Raw genomic sequence first — 18476 nt, forward strand, 5'->3', positions numbered from 1 at the left:
ACCCATTAGCTTCCCTGAATGTCATCTTCTATCTGTTCTTGAGATTTTTACTTGTATGCATAACAAAATGTTCAATACTACATTGCTAAGTAAGAAAACATGCTTTACATTATATTAGATATATTTTTATTGGAAAATAAAAGCCTTTGAAAAACTATCCTCCCTAACAGGTGATTGAATATCTTTTTCTATTTGGTCACTGCAGTTAATATTCATTGTTGTTATGCTTAATTAAGTGGCATAGCATCTAAAAAGGAAGGTGGGACGATAAATTAAACTATCTTTTTCATTTAAGATGAGGGTCATTTCTGTTTTTATTAGCTCAACTGTATCTATCGATTGCTAGGTCAATGAGTCAGTGAGGTAGGGGTGAACTAAATGAAAGTGGAGTCTGAGTGATCACCTGCTGTGTAATGTTGTTTCACTTTACTACTTACAGATAAATATGATAGATACACATTTATGTCTGCTGTAATGTGAACTGAGTACACTGCTTCATCCCAGAGACCTCACAAATGGGGGTCACTGTCAAATCCTTATATAATATAATTTTATTACAGTCTAAATAGATAAATATGATACACCGATGCACTCGACGCACTTAACCATCTGAGAGCATTCATTTTTATCTAAGAAATCCATAGGGTCAACTTGGAGGCCACGACTTGCAAATATCCACCGATTTTATAATGAAGAAATAAAAATGATGAGTTTCCAACCTGCTGAACAGCCTTGAACATAACTCAAAATTCCTTGTGCCCCTTTTTATCACCAGCTAGCTTCTCATACCAGGGGGATCTTATGATTGTGAAATCCAAAGCCAAATGTAAAAATGTTTCTAAATCTAAAAAGGAGAAAAAAATCAATTTAAAGCATCCCCAGAGACATTTCTTATAGACCCTGAGGTTTTGGGCTTAGGTACAGAAACATATATGTGCAGAATAAAGTGTAAAAGTCAATCCAGCTGCTCTCTCTCCCTTCTTCTCTGCTCTTATCCCACTCATGATATCACACCTAGTCCTTTTCCAACATCTCAAAGCCCATTGTCCTGTCCCTGAAATTTAGCTGCCAAAAATATAGATCAGGTTTTGGTATCAAGGGTAATTAAGAGTCCATCCATCTGGTTGAATGTATTCTTGGCATGTAGTTGAACGAATGCATGGCTATGGTAAAAGGGATGTACTTGTTTAGCATTTATCTAGTCCAGACCCCAAAGCGCTTCACACTACAATCAGTCATTCATCCAGTCACACACACATTCACACACGGATGGTGGTAAGCTGCTACATTGTAGACGCAGCTGCCCTGGGGCAGTCTGACAGAAGTGAGGCCGCCATGTGCTGCACTGCATTGCATCCAAGAAATCTTTTGTGATTTCACTAATGCACATATTGAATGATTGCACTAACAACTATGACCTCATATACTTTGGAGTCCTTGCTGCTACAATTGCCATCAAGAATTTGTGATAATTGAAAATGAGACTTATTTTAATTTACATTTGCTTGATGGCTTATCATACTTTACAGTTATATAAACAGTAAAAACAGAAGAGGCCAATTAAGAGACATTTTGTGTTGAAATTCAAAAAAACACATTCTAAAGCACATGGCATGTCATCTGACTTTTGAGTGTATTAAATGTTAATTGCTGCAAATTTTGTTTAGCCAATGACATACCTGCTCATTTCATAGCATAGCATACAGCTAATTTTGGAATCCTTTCGAGCATTTTCTTAGCTGTTGCACAAATTTTCTGTGCAGTGGTGTGTTTTTCTCATTATTTCTCTCACATTCTCAAAACAAAGTAGATGGAAACAATGTAGATGCAAAACGTGCAAATCAAGACGTTATCCATAATGCTTATGAATTTTTTATCGTCTGCTTTATTAATATAGGAGATCTCATGAGATACGGGATCTCATTTTCAAGATGGAGGGAAATAATGTAATGCAGATTACATTCTGTGTGAGTTAGTGGCAGTCAATATGTCATCGAGTAAAACTTATAGATGATTCAGAAAATACTACCAATAGTAATGATGATGAGGAGAATGATGAGGAAGAAACATAATCACACATCCATGCTGCAGGATGGCCGAGTGCGCCCTGCAGCCTCACTCTTAGTGGATACCTTTAGTTTGCATTAATATATTTTGTATATGTTAGCAGCTTTACAAAACAGTGAAAGTACTGCTAACTATAATAAGGCTTTACACAAGGATCAAGATATAGATGAATCCTGTGCTTTGCATTAGTTTTAAACTACATGCATTTGTCTATTAATTTTCTGGGAGGTTAGCAGCTAAAACGTTATTGCACGGTACTTTACAGAGGAAATAACTAATCCTAATTCCAATTTTTTCATATTCATAAACAACATAGATTTAGAGCTACATAATAAACATGAACTATAGAGGAAAGATGTTGAAAATACCTTGAGCATAAAGTGGCTCATGCTAACACTACTTCTACTTACAATGACAACAACTGCAATCAACCTTGTGCACATGCACACATGGATTCACTTCTAGGTGCATTCATTGGAGGACAAAGGGGTTACTAATGTATTCAAGAAAGCAGGGCTGCACCTGATGGCAACTGTTTGTTTGGACTATAAAATGCAAATCATCACTGTAATTCCAGTCCAAGATTTTTGGTCTCTTGTGGTCTTGTTATATTCCTTGTTTTGAGAGTGTCTAAAACCTAGATATTTGAATTTCCATTTTTATCATCATTACCTTCTCTAAAAAAAACCTTTGCTCAAGTACATGTACACAAATTTACATTCACATGACTTTCTGCCACAGTATGTGAGCACACGCCCATGCCCGTACACACACACCCACACACACACACACTAAGCAATCATCTGCTGCAGCCACAAGTTTAGTGTTAAGCCTTGTTACCTTGTCACATCTCATGAGGCCCAGGTATCGGAGGGACTTGCTGCTTTGAGCGATCTGTGTGGCTCCTTGGTCTGTGATGTCTTTGCACCAACCAGCATCCACGGTCTCTATGGTACTGCTGTACTGGCCTATGGCTATCAAAGCTGTGGGCATGGAGGGGGAGAAACAGGGGAATTGGGAAGAGAAACAGAAAAGGTGTTAGTGTGAAAACCTTTTCTCATGCAAATGTGGAAGCAACATTGTTCCTCAGGGACTCGGAGAAATTTGAGATGAAATCAGGGCAGATCATATGAATAGCTGTGACACGATTTTGACGTTTAGTCAACACCTTGGAAAAAATCTGCACATGCTTGCATATTGACAACTCCCCCACACACCCATGTTTGTTCAGACAGCTGCAGGAGTCATACATCAGAATGTTGGCATGAGTCGCAACACTGAAAGGCAATGACAATGACACAGTGCCAAAGCAAAGTGTGACTCGATGCCAGTGCATGATATAATTTTGCATGTTTTGTTGGGTGGTGCCAAGGGAAGAAGCAAAGTGCCAGGATAAGGATCCAGCAAAAACAAATGTGTGTTTGTCACTGGGGGGGTTGTTAAACCAGCGAAGAGAGTGTGAAAAGACAAAGGTTGAATTTGAATACACTGATTGCAGCCATAAATGACATTGATTTCATATTAAAGTCCTCTTTCTATGGAGTAGAATAATAACACGACAAAATATGTTAGAAATTTTTACAAAATATAATTAGGTGCATAAGTTTGAATTTATTGTACAGTTTCTCTAATCAATGCAAGGTCAAAACTATGCTCAAAGGCTCAAATATGTTGTACCAGTGTTTGGATAAATGTCCTGTAGTAAAGTTTTCCTGGACTACAGGGTTTTCTCGCCCTGAACCAATATTTGCCATAAAGCCGACTGGATATTTGATCGCTCTATCAGAAATTTTAGAGTTTATACACACTGGTTGGTTTGTTACCACAAACCCAAACTTCAATCCCAGCCCACTTTAGATGGAAAGAAATCGGATAGAATAGTCAACATGCCAGCAACCACCAGGCCTATCATCAATAGTGAAACGCTGGAGCACCAGTCTCGGCATATTCAACATTAATTAACCAAACGCATCATGGAGAAAACTTTGGTCTCTTAGTGTAAGAGACCAAAGTTGAGCTATTTATACAACTGAAAGTATAAAGTTTTGGAGGCTCTTAGCCCCAAAATTACTGTAGAAACTGTTAACCACAGTGGTGGTCGCATGATGCTGAGGCTCTGATTCAAAGCCAGTGCTACTTATACATCACACAAAGCAGTGGGAAAATGAGGTTTGAATACTACATCCAAAATTATTAAATGCAACCTGAAATTAAATAATAAATGGTTAAAATTGTGTTTCATAAACACAATGATCCCACAAACACATCAAAACTTTTGAGGGAAAATTGCAGATTATGCTTAAAACCTCAGTCAGTATCAGAAAGCCAAGCATTTTAAATTAACTATTAATTCTGCCAAGAAGAGACATGAAATATCCAGTCAGATTTAAGGCAAACAACTTATGAGTGGCTACAAAGACGAAGTGGTTTCTATGCAACGTGCTTAAGGACATTTATTCATACATTTATAAATTTCAACCTGTAGACAGTAATTTAGTTAATCCATCCTGAAACAAATAAATTAGTAAAGACCCAATATTAATTTGGAAATTATATTGATGCTTTTATAATTATATGGAGCCTTCAGAGCAAAGCTACATTTTCTTTCACAGTATGGCATTCTTCACGTGTGCTGCCATAATGTCTTAATATAGTGACAAATTAAAAATGTACAGCGAACAAAGTGAGAAAACATCTTCTGTAATCTGGCTCAGAGTCTTGATATATGAGCACACAAATGCAAACAGACACACAGCAATCTCTCTCATCAGTCTTTGCCGCATCAATTGCTGTGTGCATCCCCGAGACCTGTGCTCAATCAGTAAATTGACGGATATACTTGGGGATCGATTGGCAGTTCCTGGGCTTTGTTCTTCATTCTCACAACCATTGCTAATGAGAACCCAAAAGAACAAGGAAGGATAAGAGGTGAGGGAAAGATGAAAGCAGGAAGGTAAAGACTGAGAAAGCCTTTGACAGCCTCTTCAAATAGCTCCTTAGCCCTGATGTTGTTTCTCATTTGCAAAAATCCATTTTACTTCAACCTTTTTGTGTTTCAGGAACAAGTTTGAGACATCTCCACCTCAGTAAAGCAGAAAAAGTCTTCTCCTCACCTTCTCACTTTTATGACAAGCAGTGTTATTAAATAACACACAGTCAGCACATCAACAATGTTACTGCACATTGAGTATGACTACCAGCCCAGTCAAAGTGTGTATAAATGTGTGTTAGAGGTGAGGGAGCCTTTTTCCCACAGGAAAAGGGAAATGTATAATCCTACGCTCTGTTCTCCAAGTCCCTGAATCCTTTTCCTGCTGTGTAAGGTAGACGCCTCCACACATACACCCCTACACACACATGCATATAGTATGTTACATGTGTAATATATAGCTTAGGCCACTTGAAGCACACCACATGTGGTTCCTTTTGTGCTCCATCATGCCATGCATAATGGTACATTATAGCTAAACAGGCAGTGAAGCTGCTTTGAAGCTACAGTATGTTTTATGTAAAAAAGGAAAATGGCAGAAGATGCTTTAGTGAGTCAGATAGCTTAAAAGAACATGAGGTGACCAAATGATAACGTTGTAGAGTATGCACACACTAGATACACTTATTTGTCTATGAGCTGAACCGTATAAAAAACTGGAAAAGATTAAAGATTACCCAGGTAATCAAAGTTTGGATCATGTAATCACCTAGGTAATCAAAGTTTGGATCATGTGACTGAAAATGATGAAGGCAACAGGATTTGAGTTTTATTTACTTTAATCTATTCCAGTTTTTCAGGCCTTTCATTTTAAGTAAAGATATACATATCACTGCTGTTCTGAAAAAAAGGGAGATAAAAAAAATTGTTCAAATCAAATGTGGGTTCTTTTTAACTTTTCCTTTACCAAACATACACTCCTGATTCCTTTAATTCACCTCTGCTTCCCACAACATGACGGGAAAGCATTCGAGGCAAAATGCAGAGATCTGCTTGATGTTAAGAACGGTGTATGCATCTCCTAATAACTGTGCTGCGCTCAAGCTGTCTCCAGTGACTAACACATTTAAATCTGTTTCGTATATATTCCAGCTGGAAATCAATACAAGGAAAGAGAGACACAAATACAATACCATTAGTTTATAAAGCTGTGAAATTGATAAATCAGAGTCAAATAAAGTCTTAGCCATACAAATTTAAGTTCGCTATTGAGACTTGTCTGTCCAACAGTCAACCTGGATATATGTCCATTGCATAAACCAGATAAGCTTGCTGCTTTCTCTGTTCGATCCTCTGTTCGGTTTTCTATCAAGAGAATACATCAATTCAGCAACACTAAACTGCAAATCCAAATCACTAGCTTTTAAAAAACCTTTTGAATAGACATGATCATTTTGTTTTAGATTATCTGTGACAGACTTAAATATGAGCAAAATGAGACAGACCAACACAAGCACACTTAAGACTCAAAGATTTGTTCATTTGTCTTTGCAAAATGCCCAAAACTCATGGCAAAGGCAGCGTGGTGCTGTTTCACCCTAGGATACTGAGTTTCAACAATGATTGTTTTTCGTGCTACTGTTTCATAAAAGGCAGGATTTTAGGTAATTAAAGGTTATATAGTGTTACTTGATTTATTATTATTTATTGTTTCCTAAGTCATACACCTTTACAGAATTTGTATTCTTCTAAACATCTCATTCTCAGTTTTATGACTACAGAGCATGGCAATGGTGCTATCAATTCAGAGAGGATTTCTATTCAACTGAGATTGCTTTGATCCTAATCTGTCAAGTGTGGCACATATAGCTGACAATATACTGCATATTTATCAGTCTAACAGTCAGGATTACCTAACGTGTTAATAAAGTGATCACAAGCAGAACACCTCTGAAACTCCATTCTGAAAGTATCATCAAAAGATTATGAAGGAAGTTTTCTCCATTTTAGGAAACTATCAGGCTGACATGGATTGTGAGTGGAAGCTGTACTGGTTTAACTTTTCCTCTTACAGTCTGGACAGGACTGAAAGGGATACCATCTGGTGCTCAACCAGTACTATTGACACTAGTCATTAAACGGTAGGTCTTATGTTTCTTTTTTGTTTTTTTTATCATTTAAGATTTTTGTCTAATACAGTGAATCTTGATTTTTACTTTGTTTCTTTTATACAAACAGCTGAAAAATATTAGATTTCAATATGTGAACATTTATTTTGAAATAACTCAATATTTAACAGTCTCTTTTTTTCCCCACATGATTATAAATGATGTAACATTTTGCACATTTATTTTAAATACACCTACATTTATTTTTTCACAGTTTATAATACCGTAATGAAAACTGTGAGAGAAATTATCAAAAAATTCAGATGGTGTAAAGAAGAGCACGAGGACAGGGTATTGCCTTTCCTGCACCTTACTGATTTGCTGTCTGAGACGCAGATGAAGTGACATGCAAGAGAAGTTGAGGTGAAAAAAAAAGGAAAAAGAAAAAAAAAAGAAAAGATGGCAAAATCCTATTTAGCTGCTAGGAGCTGGTGACTACACAGTCACAGACAGTAATGAGGACACACTCTGCTGCCCTGCCTGAAAATGGCTTTAGGATCAATCTGCCTGTGTGTGTGTGGATGTGGGTGGGTCTATGTGGAAGGTTTTATAACGTCTTGTCAATACTTTAAAAAACAGTTATATATAACAAATGAATAAAACAGATCAGATATTTACTCTTTAGGTCCCCTATCCTGCCAAGATCCGAGTCCCGAATTCAGAAGGATTTTTATATTTTAAGCAAAAGCTAAACTCAAGCCTTTTGGTTTGAAACTACTGTCACAAATGTCAACCAAAGGTGAACAACTGAGTAAAACCATAAATCTCTGATGTTTCATTTACTCTATTAAATCCCCAGATAGGGATTTCATAACTTATTGTTTTCTCAGCTGAGGCAGAATATGTTTTCTGACACTATGAAGGATAAATTTATTCCAACATAAGGTAGTTTCAGGTTAAAATAACTTTACTCTTTAAAACCAAGGTCAGGAAGTGGTCAACACTTTGATGACTGAAACTTGAGAAGACGTCCTCTTTAATCAGCTTATTCTACTTTTGAAAATGTCATCAGAGTTTCTGTGATTAGGCATCTTTTACAGCCTTATTAGATATTCACTTATTACATTCTCCTAAATGATGCTATGTCATTATTGCTGTCATATTAAACTGTATACACCCCCCCATGAGTTTTTGCAGTAATGCTGATGAAAACAGCATGTATTTCAAAGATGTGATCTAACTGCAACATATAGGATATGCTGCAAGTTTGACCTTTATGTGAAGTTTTACGAGGTCATTAAAAAAATAGCACTATAATTAATTTTTACTAAAAACTCTTATCGTACAAATAATGTTATACAGCCTTACAGGATATAATATTATTATACTGTTAAAAAAAAAGGTGCCACTCACATGGGAACAGAGTCATGTGGATTCATAAAAGCAATTTATCATTTTGGTCTTCAGCTTACATAAGAAAACTGCATTTAGGACCCTTGAAACGAAAAAACATATTTCATTATTTCATAAGAGGTGGTGAAAAAAATCTGACTTAAAATGCTACTGTTATATTTTTATGAGGAAGCAGTACTACTGCCTCATGTCCAGCCAGACACTACATGCACAACAAACACAACCTTTACAACGCAAGCTTTTTTTCCCGCTGTATTTATGGAGGCATGTTAGAGACCACGTAAGTATAAATACTATTACAGTTTGAGTTGTTTTGGGTATTCTTATGTGGACAAAAATGTTTTTTAAGAAGACCTTTTAGGTGCAACAAACAGTTTTCAGTGTCTGGTGACAGTGGTGAGATTTAAGAATTTCTTAAAAAGAAACTGGTTTTTGCAAGAGGTGTGAGGCTCATTAAAGTTACGAGACAGAGAGAGAGTGGGGCTTTACAAGACGACTGAATGTCTTTAAAAAAACTCAGTTTTAGTATTTTTAGCTTTTAACCTCACTCTGTTATGGAACATGTTGAATTTGGAAAGGCTGAATCCCTGTTGGATGTCTCAGAGTGAAAGTGAAAATCTAGATTCTCCAGGATTGTTAATTGCTAATATAAGGTACAGTTTAAAATATTACTAATAATTTTGTCTTCATTTTAAAAGACAATTGGCTTTTACATTTGGCTTTTTTTAAAACACTTCTCAGCAACTGCTGCCTCCCACACAAGGCTTGACTTTGACACCTCTGCTCCTCAAGCAAATAATTAATAATGCCTCATGCCAGGAGGACAAAAAAAAACATGTTGAAGGTTGGTTTTTATCTTAATATTATAAAAGTCTTAAAGGCAATCTTCCAAAGTAGGTTTTAGTAGGTCAAAGCTTCACAAAATCTGTGCGCTGAGCAGTGTAACTTTGCAGAAATGGATTTCATAAAGTTAAACTTGGTCTCAGACTTCAGCAATACAAAACAAATGAACACATATGTCATACAGAGTGTTAAAAACAGCACAATGTGACTTAAATAAGCCACATATGGACATTGCTTTACTCCTTTGATGTTTTCTTGCAATGGGAAAGTGCTGACCACAAAATGTCTGACTGATGAACAGACTAACCTCATCTTCAAAGGTACTGGGCCTGATCGGGTCCAATCTAATCCAGTAAACAACATTCAATGCAACCCTTGTAATGTATATGTACTGTAGATGGGAAACCAGGCAGAAGTTGTTGCTTTGGCAGGACATGAGCTGAGAAACAGTAAATGTTATGTTGTGAGAAAGTGGAAAGCGGTATCCTATTTCTCTATTTGGATGACTTGAGGGGATAAAAACTAAGCTTCATCTCCCAAGTGAGATAAAATATGGAAAAATAGAAACAAAAAAATGAACAAAAAGAGAGCAAGGGCTGCAAAACTAAGAAAGGCAGAAGTTCAACAATGCAAAGTTCATCAACCAAGACATTTTGATCTACTGCAGTCAAAGACTAGGGAACTAAAATTAACTGAGCTTCTGAAAAGGACATATGAAGAAGGAGGAGCAGACAGAGCACTTTATGGTGGGACACAGTAGATGTGGGAAATTAATTAGCTCGCAGGCCTGGTGAAGGCAGTGTGCTGAAGGCATGGGCATTTTCCCTACAAACCTCTGATGTGATGCATGCCAGCTAACACTTAAAATTTTGTGGCCCTGTGTGCTCATATGTGGTTTTTGTGCTTGTGTGGTTCTTTGTATAAGGAAAAAAGGCAGGAAATCAGCAGGCCTTTTTTAAGAAGTTGAAACAAAACAGCAAAAAATATATATACATATAAAGTTAGGGTATTTTTAGAGGTCCATCTTGGCTGAATAACACACACGCACAAATACCGGGGCTGTTTTAGTATTTGATGTGCGATAACCTTGGGAAGGGGATGTGATGTCTAAAGTGGAGACAAAGATTGGAGAGGTGAGTGAATGACAGGGGGAGTGAGGGGAGAGATCGAGTGATGGGCAAGGACAGATAGACAGAATGAAGGGGTGATAAGGAGAGATGGAGCTATCAGAGAGGTGACCTACAACAGGCTTTCCTTTGTCAGTGAAAATAGGATCTCCTCAACAGATTGCAAACATGTGCAAGCAGGACAATGTCACATCATAAAAAAGAATAGGCCAGGATCACTCATCAAGACTTATGTTGATTGTTTCCTCTCATGTTTTAAATGAAAAAAAATGTCAATATTGCAAAACAAAACATTAGCCTAAACACCACAGAGGAAAGACCAATAAAAATAACCTCTCACATGCAAAGTTGTGACCAGATATTTACATCAGGGGTTTCTTAAATGCAACCTGAGGTTTTTGCATGGCCATCAGATTCTGTGTGTTTTTAATTCAAGAATAGTTCAAATGTGGCCTGTCAAAAAAAGTGCTTGATGCAGATGGACAGTAGTTAAATTCTTTTTGGCTGAGATTTTCCCTGTCATGTTACTATTTTAACAGAAAAATACAAATAGAATAGAGAATGTACACCATGTTTTTTTGCTTTTCATCTAACGTTTTAGTTAAAAAAAAAGAAAAGAAAATCTTAAAAATCCAGTTGTTCCACTGAAGAGCACATTTAGCTGCACCTTTTCAACAAACTTTACAGAAAGTTTTAGAAAAAGGACCTAATTTAACTTTTTGCTCCTGAAAATAGAATCAACCCAAATAATTTGACTGACTTTTAATGAGATGGCTAGGGCAAGACCCTTTTTATGTTTTAAATCAATAATTTACAGACTTCTTCCTACAAAAATCAAACTACGGTGTTTGTGGGATCCCAAACACCGCCTGAATAAGAAAGGTATACGCCAAAAATCATCAAAAGACAACCAAATGAAGAAAATCTTACAGGAGTATAAATGTAATCAGAAGATTTTAAGTTCTGAAGATCATTATCTTCCGGACTTCTTTCTGCTTCTCTGCCCTTGTGAATCATGTCTTGTAGCTCATCAGCATCCTATTCTGACTGAGGGCGAACTGCTTACAGCAAGAAGGCTTGCTCTTTCTGAGCTGTGTTTACTGTCAGCCCAATTGGAGGAAAATACTTCAAAAGCCATAAAAACATCTGATTAAAGTCCCTTGTTCAGCGCAGTCTTTATAAAAGCCAGACAAGACAAATTACCCTAAAGATTGAATATTTGTTTCAGCCACGTCGTCTATCTACCATCCGCCTTTAAAATGCTTAAGACATTGAATGGCCTGAAGTTCACTAAGGAGAAACAGTAAGGCTTTTATTCTCTCTTTTTTTAAACAGATTATTTTTGATAAGATCCTAAAGGGAAATTGATATACTTTCTATTTTGTGTATTTTAACTAAAACTTTTGAAAAAGGAAATGCATCTCTGCTAATTTACTTTAAATCAAAACCTTAAACAAAAAAACATTTATGATTTGGTCATTTCCAGTCTCATAATACACTGTGTTAATTTAGAAAGCCATCAGCAGCTTCTTATTGGTCACAAATTTGCGGACATGTTCTCTGGTTCTCTCTGACAGCCAGAGAAGTCAGATGTAAAGAAACAAACCCATAAAAAAAATCCCATTCTAACCTAATTTTGAAATATTTGCAGGGCGATAGTTTTATATATATGTACAAACTCTGAGGAAGCTTTATGAATTTCATCTTTCTTCTCAAAAGACAATATCAACGACATACCCAGAAAAAAGGTTCCCTTTGCCATATGCAGTAAATGCAGGATATTAAGCCCTATTTCAAACCTATAGCATCTTTGCTCCCGTTGGCCTCTCTGAGGATATTAATCTTCTGCATCCTCTTTTTTTATATTTTTCTTACTCTCTGATCTTCTGGACTGTGTGCAAAAGAAGCTTTCTAATTCTGACAAAATTTCTTACAGATTTTTATTTCAAATGAAAACATGATGAACAAGAACAGAGGAAACCCAAAGGTAGCTATGAAGGTGAAGACTTTCTGAATCCCGCAGGCTGAAACGCATGTTGCGTACATCTGACTGGAAATTTTGTTGTGTAGCACAGTTCTGGCTTTGTTATGGATTACGGTTAATCCTTTAGCATAGGGAGCAGGTCTTAAAGGTAATTACACGCTACAATTGGATCCAGAGGTCAGAAATGGACCCCATTTTTCCTGCCCATTATGATCGAAGTAGAAAACTGGCTTTTACGTACAGAGTATATAGATTTACAGAATAGCATTCAGCATATATTTATCTGAATGGTATCAAAGCTACAGATCTTAGATGTTCTTTTAGTCTGGAGATTTATGCATAAAGACATGTTTTGTGTTTGCATCTGCAGCTTTGTTCTTTTTTGTGACAATGCAAACATGCAGAAAAACTTAAGAAACAGTATAGAAAGAGGCTGGCAAACAAACCATATAGGTTTTCTGTTGTTGTGGCTGCACTCTTATCATTCCCTCTATAAAACACACATCCTCTCTCACTCAGAGTCTAAGCACAGAGTCAGCCTTCAAAGTGCCAGTAAGTCTGTTTCAATGCCTTATCTCCAGTCTTTTAACAGTCCACTCTGTCTGCTTTGACCCAGTGGGAATCATTAACCAGAGACAAACTCCCAGAGCCCATTTCCCTGAGAAAACCCCACAAATTGTTTAACTGTGCTGTTTTGTCTGTTACTGAATTGAAGGTCTAATAAGCCTGCGAAACAACCCTAAAGTCAAACAATTATGCTAGTTGCACTGCAATTACATCAGTAAACTGTTAATAGCTAGTAGTCTCAAACAAAAAAAGGCCCAAACCATGCCCAATTCTTCCCTCTAATTCTGAAATTAAAGAGCCAAACAGAGCTACAGTTTATTTCCAAGGATATGCCCAAAAACAAACATGGTAAGGCCGTCAATAATTCCGTAGAGCTCAAAACAAATCTACAGTTCTCTTCTAACCTTAAAAGCTAAAAGTTTAATGAAATACTGACCATACGAATTAAAAATACTCTTAACTGAATGTGAAAGAACAACAACCTAAATATTTAACTACCTACATGTACTTATTAATGTTTTAGATTAAAATATATATACATTTTACATAACGTGTCACAATTACAAATACAGAATGACAAGAATGGAGTCCTACAACTGAAGAATGAAATATGTGTTTAGATATCCATGTATGAGAACATAGAAAAATTGTTTCATTAGCATGTAAGACAAATTTCATACCTGTTGGTCTGCATGATGCTGTTTGTTCACTGGTGTTCTATACGAAACCTCTGAAGTCTTCACAGAACAGTTGGACTTACACTAAAATTAAATTAAAAACAGACGGACTACATTGCTATATGGTGTTTTATGATGCCAGTTGGCTTTACTTGGATAGTAAAGGCAATACTTTTCTAAAATTTATTTAAAATTAACCTTTGAAAAGAAGTCCCTGCACTAAATAATTGTGCACTTTAAGGTACACTATGTGTTGAGCACTTAGTTTTTATGCAAACTAAGTTAATTTAACCTTTAAAAGGCAACTGGGTATAAAAAGGTGACAGGCTAAACCAATTGCCACCACTTTAAATCTAATTTTTACTAGATTTAACAAAGAAGTAACATAAGGCCACAGCCATGGCTGAGTCATCCGTCTGCTTCCTTTGTTTTGAAGTCATCCAAGTCATTAATGTTGGCTCTTTTTGTCTCTTGATTCTTTCAAGGAGCAACACATTCCTGCAATATATCTTTAGGTTCTTCAGGCAATCTTACATAAAACAAAAATAATTTTTTTTTATTTTTTAGTTTTTGACATTTTTGACAAAATGTATAAAAATTAAAGGGATTTAGATTCTTTTGGAAGGTGTCGTGTATGCAGTTGTGGTCAAAAAAAGAATCAAATAAAAGTTTATTTTCCAATTAAAAAAGCAAATACATGTATAATATTAAGTGTGATAATCAGGTTGTTCTATATTGTCTAAGTGTTTTGTTTGTCCATTCAAACTTCATATACACCATGAGTTTGTAACTGCATTCAGTCAGGTCCCACCAAAAGCTCTTTAGCAAAGTTTAAAGCAGCTGTGATGTTTTCTGATCAATACCTGGCCATAACTCAAATCACACGTCAAATGCTATAACTGCATACACAAAGCACACTCTTCCAAAGTGCTCCATACACACCCGTACATTTTCATGAGCTCAGACAGTGTTTTTGATCAATACATGGCTATAGATCAAACATCTTTTTCAGTTTATGGCTAACCTTTCCCGAGGCTCGTTTCAGTCGCACAGAAAATAACTCATGTCTTACTTGGGATGGCTGCTTTGACAGCGACTATGAATTTGATAAGACCACTTAAATGTAAAATGGCAGTTTAAAGACCTCGTTTTCAAACTGCTGCATAGTCAGAGTGTCTCATAAAAGCAAAAAGCATATCTTTTTCAAAAGGGAACTTCAGAAACAGAGCGAAAACAACTACAGACAAAAATCTTGAAGCTAAAGTACTGTGCTTTATCCTCAGAAGATAATAATCTAAAGAGTTCCTAAACCTTTCATTATTTTTATGTACAAATATAAAAACAGAGAATTTTCAATGTTTTATCAGTATTAAAATCATTGCCACCTCTTAAAAGAATTCTAACTGAAGCCTTTTAAAAATATATCCTTTTTTATAGATGACCTAACTTTTAAAGAGCTTCTTATTAGCAATGGGTGACTTTCTGTTTCCCTCAGGATTTTGGAGGAAGGGTGTCTGACATAACTCAGAGGGCTTTGTCTTTAGCCACTGGCGATAAAGCTAGATAAAGAGCCATATATTTATATATTTTTGCTACCAAGCACAGCGAGCAGGATATTAAGAAAGGTATCAAAATCTCTATGCTCACTGATAGAGAACTGCAACCGAGTGGCATGAAGCCCAAATAACAAACCTTATCCATGATATACATTTCAACCAGTTACTTATCACAAACATATTGAGTTTAGCTGGAGGAGAGTGGTTTGATGAGATGAGACTGACAATTTTGAAAAATGGTGAAGTGTAGTTTGGCATGACAAAAAAAAGACAAATATGTGTCAATGTGAATGACTGAATGTAGTGTGAAGCATTTTGAGGTCCTGGACTTGATAAAACACTATGCTAGTACAGGCCATTTATCATTTACCACATTTCTTCCTGCTTGTTAAAAAATTTACTTATTATAAAGATGAGTTCTTTCTTAATTGTTTTGTGCAGGATTATCTCACCACAAAAAAGAGGAATTTATTTTGCCCCTGGCTAGTTCTTAGAAGGGGACAGAAAATTAAAGGTTTATGGGCTCTTTCTTCACAGACACCAAAATGATTTATTGACATTTTAGCTAACCTGCTCCATCCTTCACCATAAATTATTTGATTCTCTCTGTTTTTGGTTAAATTCATTTCATCCCAGCCTTGGCTGACTTCTAACAGTCTTTCTCACATCGTGCCGCCATTCCCTTTCATGACTCAGTCTTTCTTGCTTCCCTCTAATGTTTGCTTTGCCCTCATTTTCAGTACCTCGCCACCTTCCCCCCGATCTCCTCTAAAGGATGTTCCTGTGTTCAGGGTCACTGTCACCATCTTAGTAGTTGTCTTGACCTCTAACCTCTTTACGATCAGAGTCACCGCCTGCTGCCATGGTTTTTAACATCCCTGTGGGAGGCTGCCCATGTATATGGGTCAAATCTTGCAATGTGCATATCAAAGATACATTTAAATTATAATTGTGCACGCAGCTGTAGCTTTACATCTTCTTTAATCTTCTGCTCAGTTTACTTCCAAATTTTAAAAAAACAACATTGATTAAAGAGCATTTTTCCTCTTCTTCCTTCATTTATTTTTTTGGGTGCTCCATCTTCTACATTACCATGAATCTTGAGATACATTACACCTCAACAAAAAAATTAATTGACCAGCATATGATCCTGACCTAAAACCCCTTTGGGAATCTGTAGAGCATCTTCAAGAAGAAGACAAAAAAACAGCAGACCCAGCCATGCCAACAAGCTACAGGCTACTGTTAAATCAACCTGGGATTCCTAAACACCACAGAGACTCAGACTAATCACCTCCATGCTACACTACACTGAAGCGGTTTTGTGCAAAAGAAAAAGATCCTTGTATATTCATGTATACAGTACATGAATATACAGTATATTCATGTACTGTATATTCATGTACAGTACATGAATATACTTTTCAGGAAACTACCATTTCTACATTAAAAATCTTTTTAGTCATTTTATTTAATTAAATTTTGGGTTTTCATTTGATGGCAGCACTGTTGCATTGCAGTCAGTAGGTCCTCGGTTTGAGTCCCATGTCATGGTCTTTGTGGTCATAGAGTTTGTTTGTTCTCCCTGTGCATGCGTGGGTTCTCTCCTGGTACTCCAGCTTCCTCCCACAGTCCAAAAACATGACTGTTAGGTTAATTTAGCTCTCTAAATTCCCCTTCAGTGTGAATGTGTGTGTGGATGGTTCTTTGTCTGTTGCTATGCAGCCCTGCAATGGACTGGTGACCTGTCCAGGGTGTACCCTCCCTCTCGCCCATTGACTGCTGAAGACCGGCTCTCGCGACCCTTCAAGGATAACCATGTTTGGAAAATAGATGGATGAATGGAGTTTCATTTGATTTAAGTCATAATTATTAAGATAAGCACAATATTTGCTTTTATAAGTCAATATGTGAATAGGAAAGCTACATTCAAGATATTTTTTTAGCTAATTTACTGAAATAAATAGTGACAGATTTATGAATTGGGAGCAACGGTCTCCCAGTGCGTACTCAATTAGCTATAACTCTTAGAAAACAAATTATGTGAGATCTTCAACACCACAACAGAGAGAATACAAAATAATGGGAGTCTTCAGCTTCCACTTCAAGTGTTTCTGCAACTGTTCTAAACCATCATTTACATTTGAGATTATTGTGAATTCTAAACAAACATAAACTTAGAAATCTGTATTTAACTAACAACACTGTTGAATTCAAATATGTGAAGAAGTACAATGAGCCAGCCTTTCAGGCGTTTGCAGGCAGGCTGAATGTCAGTTTTTAAAGTCCCTCTGACAGCAAATCAAATTATGCCCAAATTAAAGTTTGTGTGTGTACAGACATGAGACCTAATACTTTTGGAAATAGATATTGTCTTTAGCTGTACCAAATGCAGTGTGTTTCCAAACTAACCAGTAGTTGAGGAATCAATAAAAGTGGTTTCAAGAGTCCAAAAGTAATATTTATGACTTTTTCCATAACAGAGCCCTAGAATATTTTTTTTGTTTTTAGCCTGCATACCATGTTGTTATAGCATTTGAAATATTTTATGTGAAAGTTTTAGCCAAAACTATTATGCATCTGCATTTATACTGCCTTCTTATCCTCACCTCTATGAAAGAAAATGACACCATATTTCTTTGGCAGTTTTCTGAATAAATAGATTGATTTATGACTGATTCGATGAGTGGTAAAAATATTGAAGAAATTAAATGGATGAATTAAGTTAACTGATTTTGTCCTTTAATATCTGCAGATGTAATGGAATGAGACTCTAACTCCACAACCTTGTTTTAACCGTCTACATAGGTTCTAAATAGACTGACATGGTCTTGTGTGTCAAAATACTTGTGTTAAAAATCACATAGAACACCTTTTATTTCAGTCTGTTTTACAAAATGCTAGGATTGTTGGAATGTGTGTTGTTTATATACAAATATACACTTCACTCTTCACTTAGTGTTCCGTCAATCTGACTGCATGGAGGTGGGCAACGGATTTAGCTTTGAAAGTGCGTCTGTGCTTTTCAATGGGGCGGGAGGTTTGAGCTTTAGAGAGGCCAAACACTTTGTGGGCAAATGATACAAGCCCAGCACTCCTCCTCCATAAATTACCAGCTCATTACAGTAATGCAATCCATTTAGCATAGGAAGAAGGGGGAGGGATAAGGAGGAGGCAAAAGAAATGGAGTTTGGAGGTAACAAGA

At 36.4% G+C, this 18476-nt stretch overlaps 1 protein-coding gene across 1 annotated transcript in view; it reads right to left on the reverse strand.

Moving 5' to 3' along the window:
- fbxl17 (F-box and leucine rich repeat protein 17) overlaps positions 1-18476 on the reverse strand; it is a 246645-nt gene that overhangs the window by 21994 nt on the left and 206175 nt on the right. Inside the window, exon 10 of the mRNA XM_005795045.3 lies at positions 2908-3050. Coding sequence (XP_005795102.1) covers positions 2908-3050 — 143 coding nt within the window. The remainder of the gene's footprint in view (positions 1-2907; positions 3051-18476) is intronic.

Source organism: Xiphophorus maculatus, chromosome 12 (assembly GCF_002775205.1).
Source record: "Xiphophorus maculatus strain JP 163 A chromosome 12, X_maculatus-5.0-male, whole genome shotgun sequence".
In the NCBI taxonomy this organism is placed as follows: Eukaryota; Metazoa; Chordata; class Actinopteri; order Cyprinodontiformes; family Poeciliidae; genus Xiphophorus; species Xiphophorus maculatus.